Source organism: Bos taurus, chromosome 8, assembly GCF_002263795.3.
Source record: "Bos taurus isolate L1 Dominette 01449 registration number 42190680 breed Hereford chromosome 8, ARS-UCD2.0, whole genome shotgun sequence".
Classification (NCBI taxonomy): Eukaryota; Metazoa; Chordata; class Mammalia; order Artiodactyla; family Bovidae; genus Bos; species Bos taurus.
Window position 1 is genome coordinate 48,991,397 of NC_037335.1, and position 16,920 is coordinate 49,008,316.

General features: G+C 37.4%; 1 protein-coding gene across 1 annotated transcript in view; it reads left to right on the forward strand.

Moving 5' to 3' along the window:
• Window positions 1–15,083, forward strand: part of TMC1 (transmembrane channel like 1) — a 115,975-nt gene extending 100,892 nt beyond the window's left edge. Inside the window, exons 17-21 of the mRNA XM_024996018.1 lie at window positions 2,770–3,009; window positions 7,760–7,885; window positions 11,373–11,451; window positions 11,558–11,609; window positions 13,310–15,083. Of these exons, the coding sequence (XP_024851786.1) occupies window positions 2,770–3,009; window positions 7,760–7,885; window positions 11,373–11,451; window positions 11,558–11,609; window positions 13,310–13,332 (520 nt within the window). The 3' untranslated portion in view covers window positions 13,333–15,083. The remainder of the gene's footprint in view (window positions 1–2,769; window positions 3,010–7,759; window positions 7,886–11,372; window positions 11,452–11,557; window positions 11,610–13,309) is intronic.
• The last annotated feature ends 1,837 nt before the right edge of the window (window positions 15,084–16,920 follow it).

Genomic DNA, 16,920 nt, shown 5'->3' on the forward strand with positions numbered 1-16,920 from the left:
TATATATGCACTTACGTATATGAGTGTACATGTGTGCATACAGATAAATGACACATGCCTACGTATAGATACACATGTATGTGAAATTACGCAAGTTTGCACCCTGAATTATGTGCAAAACTGTATCTTAGGGTAGACTAAGTTGTGTACCAATGACATACAATCCCCAAATCTTAGTGACTTAGAAAAGGAAAAGTTTATTTCTTGTTTATTCCATGTGAAATGTGAGTTAGTAAAGGACTCTGCTCCTGTAAGTTACTCTCATTATGGACTCATAGATCGGGACAGAACAGGATCCTTCTGGAGCATCACTGGTCAGAGCAGTAGAGAAAGAAGAGAACAAAAACCCAGAGCATTATTAAAGTTTTCATCCAGTAGTGAGACACTTCATTTTTATCTCTAATTTACTGGCCAAAATAAATCACGTGGCTAAGCCTGACTTTGAGAAGGCAAGCATAATCATCTGTAAGTATATTGCATTACAAACATTGACATTTGGGAATATAATCTAGTGCTTTGTAATTATGACTCTTCAGCTGGGACTGTCACTCATTCACCTGCTAACATTTCTGGGGTTCCAGGTTGTTGCAAAGTTTACCTTCATTTTTAAAAAACTAATGAACCTTATATGTTAGAGAAGTTAAAGGTTCACTGCAACTTTGAATGGAAAGTACTGAGTTCCCATATACCTCCTACCCCTACCCATGCACAGCCTCTGTTGACATCTTCCACAATGCTGTACCTTTATTATAATCGATGAACCTACATGGACAAATCATCATCACTCAAAGTCCATACCATTTTTTAAAAAATAGTCCATTTTTACAAAGTCCTTGGTCAATTTAGTATGTTTAAATATTTTCAGACCTGTTATATGGGAACTACCAACAAGACAACACAAACTGTAACAAATTATCACTTTTCAATGAAATGGTTTAATATTGGGTTGCACAAGTTCAATTATAGCAGAAAATAACTTCTTCATCTAACTCAACCCCTTATGCCTTCAGTTTAGTCATTCAGTCGCGTCCGACTCTTTTGTGACCCCATGAACCGCAGCATGCCAGGCCTCCCTCTCCATCACCAATGGCCGGAATCTACCCAAACCCATATCCATTGAGTCGGTGATGCCATCCAACCATCTCATCCTCTGTCATCCCCTTGTCCTCCTGCCCTTAATCTTTCCCAGCATCAGGGTCTTTTCCAATGAGTCAGCTCTTTACATCAGGTGGCCAAAGTACTGGAGCTTCAGTTTCAACATCAGTCCTTCCAATGAACACCCAGGACTGATCTCCTTTAGGATGGACTGGTTGGATCTCCTTGCAGTCCAAGTGACTCTCAAGAGTCTTCTCCAACACCACAGTTCAAAAGCATCCATTCTTTGGTGCTCAGCTTTCTTTATAGTCCAACTCTCACATCCATACATGACCACTGGAAAAACCATAGCCTTGACTAGACAGACCTTTGACAAAGTAATGTTGACAAAGTAATGTCTCTGCCATATAATATACAAAATCTATATTGGATTAATTAAAACAATTTTTCCACGTAACCAGGAAATAGAATGTGCAAACCCTAACTAGAATTGCTGGATTTTATTATATTTGGGACAGTTTAAAAGATAGGACACTGCTTGTATTTCTGAAAAAAGTGTACATGTATCCACTTTTGGATTTTGGATTAATAAATTGCAATTAATGTGGCTTTATGGTGCTAATGGATTTTCTCATCAATGGAAGCTGAAATTTATTTTGTTGAAATAACCACTGAAGTCAGCAAGAGTGACCTTACCCAAATGGTTCCTGTTTAAAAGTGGCATTTTAAAATACTTTCAAAAAATTGCATGTACAGATCAGTGGACTTCCAGGACAAACTAAAGTAAAAGAATAAACAGATAAACAAAATTAAATAGATGTGTCGAATTTTCATCTCAAAAACACATAAAGCTTACAATTGAATATCAAAGAAACATAGTCCTTATTAGGCACAGATTATTCCCATCAGCTCTAAAATACCATAACCACCACAAATAGAAAAGAACATAAGAAAAACTTGTTTTAACTTTTTCTTTCATTAAGTAAACATTAACTAGCCATGACAAAATAATTAACACACATTTGCAGTTTATTTGAATATAATATAGCTTTAAGAGTTACTTATAAAAAAAAAGGTAATTTTTAATTTTTGTTGCTGCTGCTGCTGCTAAGTTGCTTCAGTCGTGTCCAACTCTGTGCGACCCCAGAGATGGCAGCCCACCAGGCTCCCCCGTCCCTGGGATTCTCCAGGCAAGAATACTGGAGTGGGTTGCCATTTCCTTCTCCATTGCGTGAAAGTGAAAAGTGAAAGTGAAGTCTCTCGGTCGCGTCCAACTCAGTTTTTTTGAAGCTAAATTTTTCGATATATTAATCAATGATATGAACACTAAGGTAAAGTAAACTGTTTTTAGAAGTAGAAGAGAGAAGTAAAACTAATATAATATATTGTTTGGTCTGTTGTTTAAATTTACCAGTGTTAAGTGGATATAGTGAGTGATCAACATAGTTTCTGTGAAAGACGTATATGCAATACCTGAAATAATCAGGGAATTGGTAGAATGTGTATAAGAGATGGAAATAAATTAAGTTTATTAATGTAAAGGGTTTATGTGACTAAAAGTGGCAACACATTTCTGCCTTTGGCAAATAAACACGATGTAAAATAAACAGATGCTTGGTGACTTCGTTGTGGAGTGAAGCTCCATGGTGAGAAGAGTTCTGTTCTTCTTTCTAGGATGGGCTCCTTCTTCGCTCCCAGCCTCCCAGGCATCAATATCCTTCGGCTCCATACATCCATGTACTTCCAGTGCTGGGCTGTGATGTGCTGCAATGTTCCTGAGGCCAGGGTCTTCAAGGCTTCCAGATCGAATAACTTCTACCTGGGAATGCTCTTGCTCATCCTCTTCCTGTCCACCATGCCCGTCCTGTACATGATCGTGTCCCTCCCACCATCTTTTGATTGTGGCCCCTTCAGGTTCTTACCTTTGCGATTCCTTTTGGGCATAGTTTTCTTTCAGAGGTGGAGATAAAAAATGGTCACTCATTGTATAAGCAATAATTTTTCCCCCAAAAAAACATTTTGGTCTATAGGAATATCTTTGGGGTATTCAGACTCAGTATAGGGCATGGAAATTCTTAAGCAAGATCCATCTATTTTCATTGGCAGTCATAAAAGGGAAACTAATTTAACTGCTTCAGGCTCTGCCCACATGAAATATGTACAATGAATCTGAGCTATTTGCATGTAAGGAGATAGCAAAGAGAAAGGTTTGATTACACTAGTCTAGATGTGAACATTTTCTTGGTGCTAGGTCATCTCATTCAGACATTGGAAAGCTACCATTACTTCTAACATGAACCACTTAATTGAAAAAATAAAAATAGGAAGGAAGGGAGGAAGGAAGGAAGGGTCAGAGGGATGGAGGGATGAAGGATGAAGGGGCAAGAGAGAGAGAGGGAAGAAATGAAGGGAGGAAACGCAGGGAGGGAAGGAAAGAGGAAGGTGGGAGGGAGGAGAAAGAAAGAAAGATTACTCCACCAGATACTTAGGAAGTGGGATCCTTATTAGATAATAATGTATATAAAGATAGTCACATCATTTATAATCCAAATTCTACATGCTAGTAAAAAATTTAAGGATGCTCCTCATGTATATGCTCCTCAAATAACAAGGATAAATCACTCAAGTCAGTAATAAAGAGTCAAGAAGGCTCTTTAACTTAGAAATATACTTCTCTACAGTTCTCTATGACAGAGTTCTGTCTGTGACACTTACCTAAGAAAGCAAAGGCTCCAGGTCTGGAGGATTGATTTCATTCTACCACCAGTGCCCCCATGAATCTCAGCATGTTGAGTCACTGATCAGCATGCATCTGAGTTATTTCTACTTTTCAGTGAGGAAATAAGAAGGTGAAAAGTCATGTGAATGACAAACATGATGCAATAATGGGCATACGTAATTTCTCCTTCATGCCGTCAGAACCAAATTGTTAAGGTCAAATTTCCTTGCTCACAGACTTAAGTATAAAGGAGATATTTTCATTTTAATAATAGTCTGTTATTACTGCTTTACTGGAAAAGAAAGAAAGAAAACATTAAGCCTATTGATTAAGCCAAAACTGCTGGAGTCCTGTCATTTATTCAGAAAGCTGAAGTTGTCAAGTCCTGTTTCCTTGCCCCACCCAGGTGAGCTGAAATAAATAATGCAAACAGTGACATCTGGAGGCTAAATGTGAAACTTCAGTTTTGAAAGCAATTGCTCAGGATAGAAAGCCATCTAAAAACTTTAGTTAATTGGAAATTACCCACACAAGTAAATATCCGGGATAAGTTTTAACTTTTTAATTGGAAGCGGATCCTTCTCAGGATCCACTTCAAGAGAAGTCTTCAAGAGAAACCCTACAAGGCCAACATGGAGCTGGGCAGTGATAAGAAATGTCCATTGACAAAAATATCATTGAGCTGGTTACTGCACAGTTTTAGCTTTTGAAGCCTAATTCTTCTTCCTCTCTTTAAATCACACTGAGTTACTATTATTTTAATTAATAAAAATTATTCTGTATCTAAGAAATAGTATCTGATTTTGACCAACTCTTTCCAAATTGGCAAACTTTGGCAAATTGGCAAACTTTGGCAAATTAACAGTATGTGTGTGTGTGTGTATGTGTGTGTGTGTGTGTGTGTGTGTGTGTGTGTGTGTATGTGTGTGTGTGTGTGTATATATACATATGGTCATATATATATGACTATTTTGAGATCAAGAAGGAAATGTAAATATTTTTAGTGGGGCACTGGGAAAGGGGTATATCTGTACTATTTAGTCTACTTTTCCTGGAGCAAAAGAATGTATACTTGGTTTATTCATTGGATTTTAAAGTTTAAAGCATTTTCCTACCGTGGTAGTGAGATGAGAAAGCACGTAATAGTAGGAACCTCATGACTTGCCATCCTAAGGGATCCTGAGTTCGAGGTGGTCTGCCCAGCCTGCCTAGAGAGGGGTTTGACCCTACTTGGCACCTGGGTGGGCAGCAAATTGATAAACATGCATTTGAAGTAAATTAATGGGGACACAGTCATGGCCAATCTTTCCCAAGTGCAGGTACATTTTCAGGTAAGATGACTACAATACCTTAGAAGACCAATTCTGCAAAGCAATTTGATGAGATATTCTGCTTGTTCTGGTATCATAACAACTGGTCAGGGAGGGTGAATTTTCCAGAAAATTATTCCAATAGGCCATGAAGTGAATTTACCTTAACAGTTTGACAATTAAAAAATGATTTCTTTGGTGTCCAGATGAAGAAAATTTTTCTAATTGCTCAACCACATTTCCTGATACTTGATGCTTCTCCCCACAGTGCCCTCACTAATAATTCTGAACAATTTCTAGTTCTCTAGTTTCTCACACCTAGGGAAGGAAATGGCAATCAACTTCAGTATCCTTGCCAGGAAAATCCCATAGTCAGAGGAGCCTGGGGGGCTACGGTCCATGGGTTCGCAAAGAGTCAAGCATGACTGAAGCGACTGAACGCGTACACACACAGGTTCTCACACACCTCCTTGCTACGTTATGGTAATGATAACTTTATGTATTTTCATCTAGCTGCAAAGAAAACATGTGTTTATCTTAGAAAACCTGAAAATTATAGAAATATTTTCAAATGAAAATACACATAGCCATAACCCCAAAGACCCAAAATAACAACTCTCAGCATTTTGGCATTTTGTGTTATGGTGTTCTTTTTTATGCAGACTTCAAACTGAGATCATATAATATGTATAGGTTTATATTATATATCATGACACTGTTATTACATTACTCATTTGATGTATCAGTTTTTCTTAATAGTGTAGCTGACTTCTACAGCTTGAAAGTGAAAGTTGCTCAGTCATGTCCAACTCTTTGTGACCCCATGGACTGTACAGTCCATGGAATTCTCGAGGCCAGAATACTGGAGTGGGTAGCCTTTCCCTTCTCCAGGGGATCTTCCCAACCCAGGAATCGAATCCCAGGCTCCTGAGACCAGCTGAACCACAAAGGAAGTCCTACAGCTTGGGGACAGAATATTTTCATTTCAAAAGTCCAAACACAGTAGAGTGTGGGCCTGTAATTTGAATTAATGAATGAAGAATGTTTATTGTGCACCTAGCATTAGAGGAGATGTAGGGGTATGTTGGGCATCAATTATGGTCAGGTGGGCCTTTCCATCTGGCTGAAAAGACAGACACAGACTATTTTAATCTGGGGTGGATGGAGCTGTGCCCAAGAGAGCTATAAATTTAAGTTCAGTAGCATTTCACTTAGCTGTATACTCACAACAGATTGGAAGAGACTTCTGGGAGTATGATAAAGTGGCATATTTTGGTTAACCTGTCAGAAAAAGGGACTGCAGGGATCTGTAGATGCTTCTAAAGTTTGTGTATAATAAAAGATCTGGACTCCTGCTAAGAGACCTAACCTGGAAAAGGCACCCAAGAATCCTCAAAGATGCTAATAGCTTCACATTTCTTATACACTAGATGCAGAGAAGACTTTTGGGGTAAGAATGATTTTGTAAAATTCCAGTTTCTCCAGTCTGATATTCATTAGCCACAGCCTGAGAGGCTGGAGAAGGGTTGGGGGTGAGTTCTATCTTCTCTTGTCCTCCCTGCCTGTCTCCTCACTTTGGCTATATTCCATATGTCATGGTAAAGTATGGTCAGCTAGAATGGATGAGGAAGGATAAATTTTGGTGGGATAGGTTGATATCATCTTAAATTGTCAATAAGCTTCATTCCCTCTTATGTATCATAGGTTTTGCTAATTAGTGTGTAGATCTATAATTTGTGAAGCAAAATTTATATCTCTGTAGTCTAGTGACTCCTAACAAGATAGTTGAAGTCACTTTCACTCTACTAAAAGATACAATTAGTTAGATCAGGAGAGAAAAAATCTGATCTGGAACTTGTGGGTCATGTTTATTTAAAGGTTAAGAATGTATAAAGATCAAAAGACAAAAGTAAAGTGAAAATATTCTACTCAGTGTTATATCAACCTTTATTCTCATGATACATACAATTTGCTGGTAAAAAATTCAATATCTTTTCTGAAAATGACACATTTTATAGCAAAATCTATATGCATATTCAGAAAAAAATAATTTTGCATGATGGATATTACTTTATATATTCGTATTTTATATATTTATTCACAAAGTAACCCAAACCTTAGAAATATAACTTTAAAAAGTCTTCTCCTGAGGGAAAGGGATAAATTGGGAGATTGAGATTGACATATACACACTGCTATCTATAAAATAGATAACTAATAAAGACCTACTGTATAGCACAGGGAAATCTGCTCAATGACCTCCAGGGGAAAAGAATCTAAAAAGGAGTGGATGTATGTATATGTGTAAATGATTTACTTTGAGGTACACCTGAAACTAACACAACATTGTAAATCAACTATGTTCCAATAAAAATTTAAAACAAAAACAAAAAAAACCCTCCTGATTCTATGATTAATTTCCTAACTGCTTGGTCTCTGTGTTTGCATTGGTATAACATTTCTCATATCTTATCCATATGTTGACAGTATGAGTTTGAAGTATCAGAAGCTGTAGCTAAACAGCAGATTTCTAACCTGAAAGAGTACTTAGGCAGTGTTTGAGAAGGATTTCTCATTTTCTTGATGTAACCATGGTTTTTACATCTGTTTAAAACAAACGTCTCTCTTTTTTCAGTGGCAAAAATAGGATGTTTGAAGTCATTGGAGAAACGCTGGAGCATGATTTCCCAAGCTGGATGGCAAAGATCTTGAGACAGCTTTCTAATCCTGGACTGGTTATTGCTGTTGTTCTGGTCATGGCGTATGTGCTTTCCCTCCTCATAGAAAGAGCCTTTGTGATGTTCTTCCTGCTCCTTTTAAATTTCAGTGTTTTCAACTCTCTCTTTCTCCCCAGGGGTTGTGCTGTAACCTAACCAAATTCAGCACTGATTACACGGTGGTGAGAAGCTAAAATTCATGAGCCATATTCTCATCCTATTGCATGTAATTCATAGCCATCTGCATCTATATTTGCCAGCCTAGGATTATAAGATTTGTTCCCAAGTAACCAAAATAATTATCAGTAAACAGCTAAAGCAAGGGAAACATAAATGCTAAATCTAATCAGCACATCAGGCTTCCCTCCCGCCCCTGCCCCCCACCTTTTTTTCCATAAAGCAGATGGCTGTAAACACATAGAAATGATGAGCCTCTAAGTTAATATTCCCCTTGAGGGCCCTATGGGCTGTGTTTCAGGGCTGAAGGCTTAAAGGGTCTTAAAAATTACCCTGTCCTTGTTCCTAGAAGGCCATCAATAACTGTGTCTGCCCATAATAGAATCAGAGGACCAGAAGGCTCTTGGAAAGGTCATTTAGTCTTTCCTTTCAAAGTCAGAGGTGATGCCCAAAGGGCAACTTGAGAGGGTGCTTTTGTTCCCATATGACTTTCTTTGGTTTCTGACTCTTGGCCACCACAGATAAACTTACATTCTAAGCAAAGAAAATATGCTTCCTGTGGAAGAGCTGCAAAAAGTGCCCCAGCCCTTCCTTTCAAACCCCAAGTCCCTCATAAATGAAAAGTCTGGAACTGCTACTGCTCTCAGTCAGTGAAACCACTCTTGTGGACTCTCTTGACACTCTGATTTGTTTAAATAAAGGTAAAACTAGGGGAGAACTCCCAGTAATTTAAGTAAATGAACTGGGTCTGGGCCAAGTTGCTGTGATCGTCTCTGCAATGGTTGTGGTCACAAGCCACATCTGTGATGGCAGGTGTCATCTTCAAGTTTATAAATTGAGAAATGGACTTAGAGGCAGGAACTGGTTTTTCCCTAGGTGAGAATACAGCAAAATGATAGGAAGCCTTTGACAGTAAATCCAGCACTCACCTGTTACACCACGGTGCTGTTTTTGAGGGAGAGCTAATAGCTTGTAGGGATAATTAAACAGTAAAACAGATTATTTTATATTACAGAACCTTGATCATGGGGTGGTGTTAGGAATCTGATAGTGAATCTCTGGTGCAGATGTGTTAGAACATAACCTGCTTGGAGGCAGCATGTTTCCCCAGATAGCCCTGGAAGTGATTTTCCTTCTCCGAGTTTTTATGATGCAGCAGCTACGGAGACCATATTAAGTATCATGTGGCTTTAGTGGTATAAAGGAAGTCTTGTTTTAAAACACACACACAAAACTTAATGTCAGATTTTATGACTATATTCTTAACTTAGTGAGAGACAGATTTATTTCTAAACAAAGGAGCAACATTGTTCTAATGCCGCTAATTAAAGATTTAATAAGCTGCCTTGGGGGTATAGGAGAGGAATGAACACTGCCCTTGTTCCAGGCACGATTCATTTATTAACCCATTTAATTTCCACAATAACCTTAAGAAGTTGGCCACATTAATCATATTATTGAAAGCACATGGAAGATGTGCCCCAAATCAAATGGCTAATAAGTATATTCAAGCCCATGTCTTCTTATTCCCCACCTCCCCACCCTCTACTTATTTAGCACCGAACACTTGGTTCAGGCTGAATGATTATGCTCATAAGAGTTGGAAGCCACTTGTCTGAGATGTTCTACACCCAAGGTCAGCACAGTTTTCCTTAAAGGCCCAAGATATTAATAGTAGATACTTAAGGCTTTGTGATCCAAGAGGCAAAGTTGAGGATATGATTTAAATACTTCTAGAACTATTTTAAAAATATAAAAACCAATCTTAGTTCATGGGTCATACATAATAGGCTGGGAGTCAGATTTGCCCTGGAGGCCATAGTTTGACAACCCCTGATATAGGCTGGAGAAGGAACTGGCAACCCACTCCATTGTTCTTGCCTGGAGAATCCTAGAGATGGGGGAGCCTGGTGGGCTACCGTCTATGGGGTCGCACAGAGTCGGACACTACTGAAGCGACTTAGCAGCACCAGCAGCAGCAGATGGAACCTGGCAGGATGTAAGATCAAATAGATGTCCCACAAGGTTGATTTTAGTTATGACATTCTGATTTTAAACCTGAATTTCAGTTTATTGTTGATTTGATATTTCAGATACTGAGATCTCATCTTCAACACTTAATGGTGTCCATATAATTGGTTTGGCTTTTTATTACCTTTAATTAGAGAATGTTTACAAGCATTTTGAATTTCCCCAGTGAATCACATTCAATCAGCTTGGATGGTTTTGGGGTAACTGAGTTTAAGCTAATTCTGCAGGCAGTTTCATTCCTTTGGAGACTAAAAAAAGATCTATGAGTATTCCTCACTGAAGGTGTATCTCAAGACAGAAAAAGTAATGAATGAATAGAGAATTATAGTCTGCAAATGATTTGTGAGGTCTTTGAGTTATTCCTCCAAATCCAGACACTTTTCTAAGAAAATTCTTGTAATACACACACACATATATCAAGCACCTACTTCATGCCAGATATTACACCAGATGTTTTCAGGTATATAATGTCATTCAAACTCCCAACACTTGTGTAAGAAATAAACCCAGCAGAAACGATATTAATAATTGTGATGCTAGCAGCAGATGGCTCATAAAGGTTATGATCTGACATGTTGGAGTAGAGGCAATGTGTCCAGTATCCAGTTATTTGCAATAAAGGGCAATGCCAGTTACCTTTTTTTTTAACTGCATTTTCCCCTTTGTTTATTTTGCTTTAAGTGAAGATGAATGTGTTTATTTTTGCAAAAATGTTTGGCTGGAATTTGCTCTTTTGAGAAAATGTAAATGTCACTTATATGCCAAGACTATTCTTTTCTGAGACATTTTCTTTTGAAGGAGAGAGAAAGGCAAACAACACATCCTATGGATAAAAAGGCCATGTTAATTAACTATGACTGAGGATTATAGTCTTAGTTGTAAAAGCCCAAGGAGGGAATTTAAAGTGGAGAGTCAGTCTCCTTTTTATTCTACACATTCCCTAAGCTTCAAGAGATTTCCTCTTCCCTTGGATGCCATTGGTATCGATTTAAAATGCTATTTTCAATTATAACATAAAATGATATTGCTACATTTCCAAGGAACAGCTAAAATTAGGCAGTAAGGTATATCAGACAGAATGCCCTGGGCTGTGAAGGAGGAGCCTTAGGTGCCACTTCCCAGATCCACTGTAGTCACTGTGTAGTTCTGAACATGCTTCTTCACCTCTCTGTACTTCAGTCTTTTATCTACATAACAGAAGTTCAGAGTAGAAAATATCCTAAAGTCGCTCCAGGGCCAATATTCTATGATTTAATTAATGTAAATTTAAGCAGAATCTTGAGGAACTGAAAAATACCATACATTTTATTTTTTTGAATTTAGTTTGACCATCTATTATCTCAATGCTACTGCAAAGGGCCAGAAGGCAGCAAATTTGGATCTAAAAAAGAAGATGAAACAGGTAGGATACAATATATTTCAGAGAAATATTTGTCTTCATTCATGTCAAGTTGTAGAAAACACCAGGAAATCTCATGTTCTTCTTTTTTACTATTTTTTATTGCTAGCAAGCTTTGGAGAACAAAATGCGAAACAAGAAAATGGCAGCTGCACGAGCAGGTTTGAGCTCTGTCATGTTTGCGTTCTTTTTCCCTATGAACAGTATGCTCTTCCTTTTTTTTCCCCCTCTCAAAATGGGGCATTTGGTGCAGAGAGGCATTATTGCCATAGCAAGTCATCTTATACTTGTTACAGTCCACCTTTTCAGCCCTTTCAGGCTTCATATCCTGAGAGTTCAGTTATTTTCCAGTGGGAGAAAGAAAAGACAAAGAAAAATTCAGGAACATAAAAGTAGCATTAGTGATAGGAAAGGGCTTTTACTAATTGATGGAAGATTAAGAAAACATCCATATAGTTATGCAAATAGCAGAGACAGATATACAATCTCTCCTGCCCATTTTGACCATTTTTATACATAGATGGACACATTGGGAAGATACTAAGAGAATCCTCTTATTGATTTCCCAGAGCGTTCTCGAATTCATTAACCTCTTTAATTTTTAACTTCCTGTGTAGCTCAGTTGGTAAAGACTCTGCCTGCAATGCTGGAGACCTGGGTTTGATTCCTGGGTCAGGGAGATACTCTGGAGCAAGAAATGGCAACCCATTCTTGCCTGGAGAATCCCATGGACAGAGGACCCTGGTAGGCTACAGTCCATGGGGTCACAAAGAGTCAGACATGACTTAGTGCTATCTTTCTTAATTTTTAAACTATTTGCCAAAATTACTGATATGTTTTGCCTTATACATGGAAAAGTGATGAATTTTTTGAAAATCTTTTCTAACTCTTCCCTCATTTCTAATTCTAAAACTCTTTATATTAGTAGGACTCCTCATTCCCCCATAATTAATAATGTTAATAATAAAAAACCTCAATCCAAATTAGCTTAAGTAGAAAAGAAAAGTATTAGCTCACACAAATGAACAGGAGTGTGGTATGTAATACTTCCAGTCACATTTTACCCCAAGTTTAGAAGCAATCAGGACTGAGCCCCATTTCTCTGTGGGTCTTTCAATACTACATTCCTATTATGTTGGCCAACCTTTATGGCGGCATAAATGGATATAGCAACTTCCAATGCCATATCCATGGATTATATTTGTCTTATGTTTTGTGTGCTTTTTTTTTTTTTTTGCATTCTGCTACTTGTTTCTTAACTGCATTAATTTTTTTTTTAGCTCTGTTGAGATAATTGACAAAATGTTCTGACTTCTAAGATCTGAATTCTAGCTAAGGCATATTGGTTTTTTTTATTCTTTTAAATAGTGATATGATGTTATTGCATGCTGTTTTTCTGATATTTTTCCATAATTTGTTTAAAAATGTGTATAACCTTTGTGAAGACAGAGACTATATAATTTATAGTTGTTTCCTCAGGACTTAATATAGGACTTTGTATATCAGTCACTCAATAAATACCTACTAAATATCTACTGGACAATGAGGAATTCTTTTACTGGGAAAAATTTGAAAGGAATACATTTCTATATTAATTACATAAGCAGTAATGAATGAATAAATGTTACCAAAAGAGAACTTTTATTCTCTTGTCTTTAGAATTTGTGCAGATTTTGTAAAATAAGAAATATAGAGATATTTGGCAAAAAATATTATGGCAACATGGAGCACATTTAGAAGATAGACAGGTTTTTAAGCCATCTCATTCAGAACCATTATGCACACTGAAACGAGTTTTTCCTTATCTCTTCCTCTTTCTCTGTTTCTTCCTCTCTCTTATTTATTTATTTAATTTGAATAGCTGCAGCTGCTGGTGGCCAGTAATTTTCATGGATATTCTGGAGGCCCAGAAGTATTCCTCATCACGCATTTCTAAGTCAGTGACTTTCGTGAAGGCCCAGAGGACAAAGCATGAAGAGTTGATTCTACCCTGTTCTAAACCTGATGGATTATCACGGTCTCGATGATCAATCAAGGCATCACTTGCCCTAACTAAAAAACAAGGATCTCTACCTTATTCCAAATTAAGGATTTGTTCCCCCACCACCACTTTCTCCCCTGAACCACTCCCCTGACATTTTCTTTAATGAATTGAGTTTAAAAGTGTGGTGATCCTGCAGTATGGATCACTAGCTTACTTGCTGGGTTAATTTAAAAACCTTTTGCTCATATGGACTTACATTTTATACATTTCTTCTGCCTTAGTTTTCTTAGTCTGGAAATGGGGGTATTTCACCCTTTTTTTTCTTCTGAATTCAGAAATATCTTGATAAAGTATTCATTGTAATCATTCATTAACTCACTTTTTTGAAATTATCTTGTTTTCCTTTTTCATTCTGTCTCCCCATCCATGGTTCATCCACAAATGCATACCCAAAACCTTTTTGTTTATGCTGGATTCAGTATGAGAAGGAATGGGTTTTTTAGAAGAAAAATCCCAAGTGAATTAGGGGCCTGATCAACACTGGGTTGAAGGTCTTGACACTGTGAGGAAGTATACAAGTCTTACTTTACTTTAAATACTGGAGAAGGAAATGGCAACCCACTCCAGTGTTCTTGCCTGGAGAATCCCAGGGACAGTAGAGCCTGGTGGGCTGCCGTCTATGGGGTCGCACAGAGTTGGACACGACTGAAGTGACTTAGCAGTAGCAGCAGCTTACTTTAAATATAACTTTGTGAGTTAAAAGAAAAATGATACCATTAAGTGAGTACTATTCCATCACAGTCTGATCATGACCTCCAATAATCATATCTCCTGAGTTTGGAGTCTAAAATTCTATACCTTTTCTTTGCTTTTTTGTTAAGGTTAGGAAAATACATACTATTATAGGGGGGTGATTTATACCGATGTTTAAACATTATTATCTTGTTAAAATTTAAATTGACTTTGACTAGTAACAATCAATGCACTCAGCCAACTTTGTTTCATGACTTCAGTTATATCTCTTAACTCAGTGTCTCTACCACCACCCCTACCCCATCCCCAGCTAAGCCAATTTGCCTGCCATTCCCTACAATTGATTTACTAATTTTGTATTACTCTCTCTTTGAGTTTTTCTTTCTGGCCATAGAGTGAGCACTCTGTTCTTCTGCCAATCCATGTGCTCATCACTTCCATCAAACCAAATTCAAGATTACTTCCTCTGGTCAAATTTGCCTAACTAGCCTCCATTACCAATCATATAACTCTCTTTATAGGCTCCCTTTGGACTCGCCTGTCTTTAACTTAGAGTTTGTTATTCTACTGATTTTTCTTTAATTTGTAATTTAAAAAAATTATATGCATGAATCATCTTTCCTATCCAGATTGTACACTCCCTATGAGCAGGGATCATATCTTCTAATTTTTGTATGCCTGTTATAGTGCTGTGCACAGGTAGGCACTGAATAAATGCTTGTTAATTAAATTGAATCAATTTAACTTACAGCAATAACACTGTGAAAAGAACCTTCTGTTATCTGTATGAAAAACTTTACTATGCTGTACAAAATGGAATTCTGTTGATGGGCTGAATTTATTATCTCAGATTATAATGCAGATGAGTAAATAAAGCTAGTGCTTATTTCTACTTGGATTACTTTTGTACTGTGTAGTAATAAGATTAGATAATTGATTTACACATGTTGCCAAGTTTACAATATGGATGAAACTCCCTTGTCTTGATCTGCTTCACAAGGAAGATGATATGAGATGACAAATTGTCCCCAAAGGGCTTCACCTTCTAATTTTGTTAGTCACTCAGTCATGTCCAACTGTAGCCTACGAAGCTTCTCGGTCCATAGGATTTTTCAGGCAGTACTGGAGTGGGTTGCCACTTCCTTCTCCGGGGGATCTTCCCAACCCAAGAATCGAACCCAGGTATCCCACATTGTAGGCAGATGCTTTACCGTCTGAGCAACAAGGGAAACCCTTCTCAAGGCAATGTATTTTCCAAACAAGTGCTCGTGGTGTAAGAAGCATTAGGACACCACATGCTAACTTTCAATCTTTCTATAAATTAAAAACTAAGTTAGGTTTTTATAGCACCTAAGTATCTGCTGCTGCTGCTGCTAAGTCGCTTCAGTCGTGTCCGACTCTGTGCGACCCCATCGACTGCAGCCTACCAGGCTCCTCTATCCATGGGATTTTCTAGGCGAGTACTGGAATGGGTTGCCATCGCCTTCTCCGACCTAAGTATCTACCTGATTTAAATTAAACATTTTTTAGAAATTTTAGTTCTTTCAGTTTCCAGAGAGCTACTGAAAATATTCAATATTCCCATCCTATGACATGGACAAGCATCTAAAAGAGGGAATGCCACTTCCGAACCTGTTTTTACAACCAGTAAGAGAAGGAAACAGCATTATAGGACCGTGACAGGAGTTCTTAAGCTCCTATATAAAATTTGTTTTTCTCAAAGTTCTCTTGTCATGGATTGCCTTGGATGCTACAGCTGCCTTTATCAGAATGGGTCCTGGTGACTTAGTAATTATGAATAATGGAACAATGTGTCTGTGAAACTCTGGACCTGAAATACTTGACCTCTTCTGGGAACTTAAATATTATATAACACATATAACACACATCTTCCTATACACCCAGAAGTTTTCATACAAATCCTTGGTCATTTAAAAACCTACAGTAGTGGTACATTTTCATTAAAACAAATTTAGAGAATTTTAATAAAATGTAAAAAGCAAAAGAATCCTTAATTCCAGCAGCTGGAATAACTTCTGTTAACATTTGGTGTATTTTTTTCTCAGATTCATGCGCACACACACAGACTTGATAAAATATTTTGAGTCACAAGATGTATTTAGTTTTTATCCTATTTTCTTATTTAACATTTTCCCATGTCACAAAAATTACTTCAGGACATTTTTTTAATTTCTGGATCACTCATTGTGCATCTATGTAAACTAATAGAAACTCCCTAAATCCAAATGAAGTAATAGAATATTCCACAACATAGCAGATTAGTAGTCGATCATGTCAAGTGGATCATGACATTCAAATATATCCAGCTTAAATTCAGAAGGTGATTTAAGTTCTGAAATCCCCAACTGACCCTCTGAAGATTTCCCCAAGAATTTTAAGGGGGAAAATAGCATCTTGAGAGTGGATTAGAAATACCCATGCTCCTTGTAAGATTCTAAAATGGTAACTCTCCATAAATTGCCTGAAAATAACTGATTAGGTTCATTGATTACTTTCTCAACATCAAAGCCACTATTAAGAGCAGTCTCTTATCTGTAGATAAAAGTGGATTTAAAAGGTCTAGACAGTATAAGACCCCTTATTACAGTCCATCTTATGGGTTAGCTTTCATTTGTAAACAAAAATGTTCCACACCAGCCAACACATTACACTAAGGGAATGATGAGGATGAACTGTAAAGAGTAATTAAGAGATCATTTAATGCTTCAGAGAGG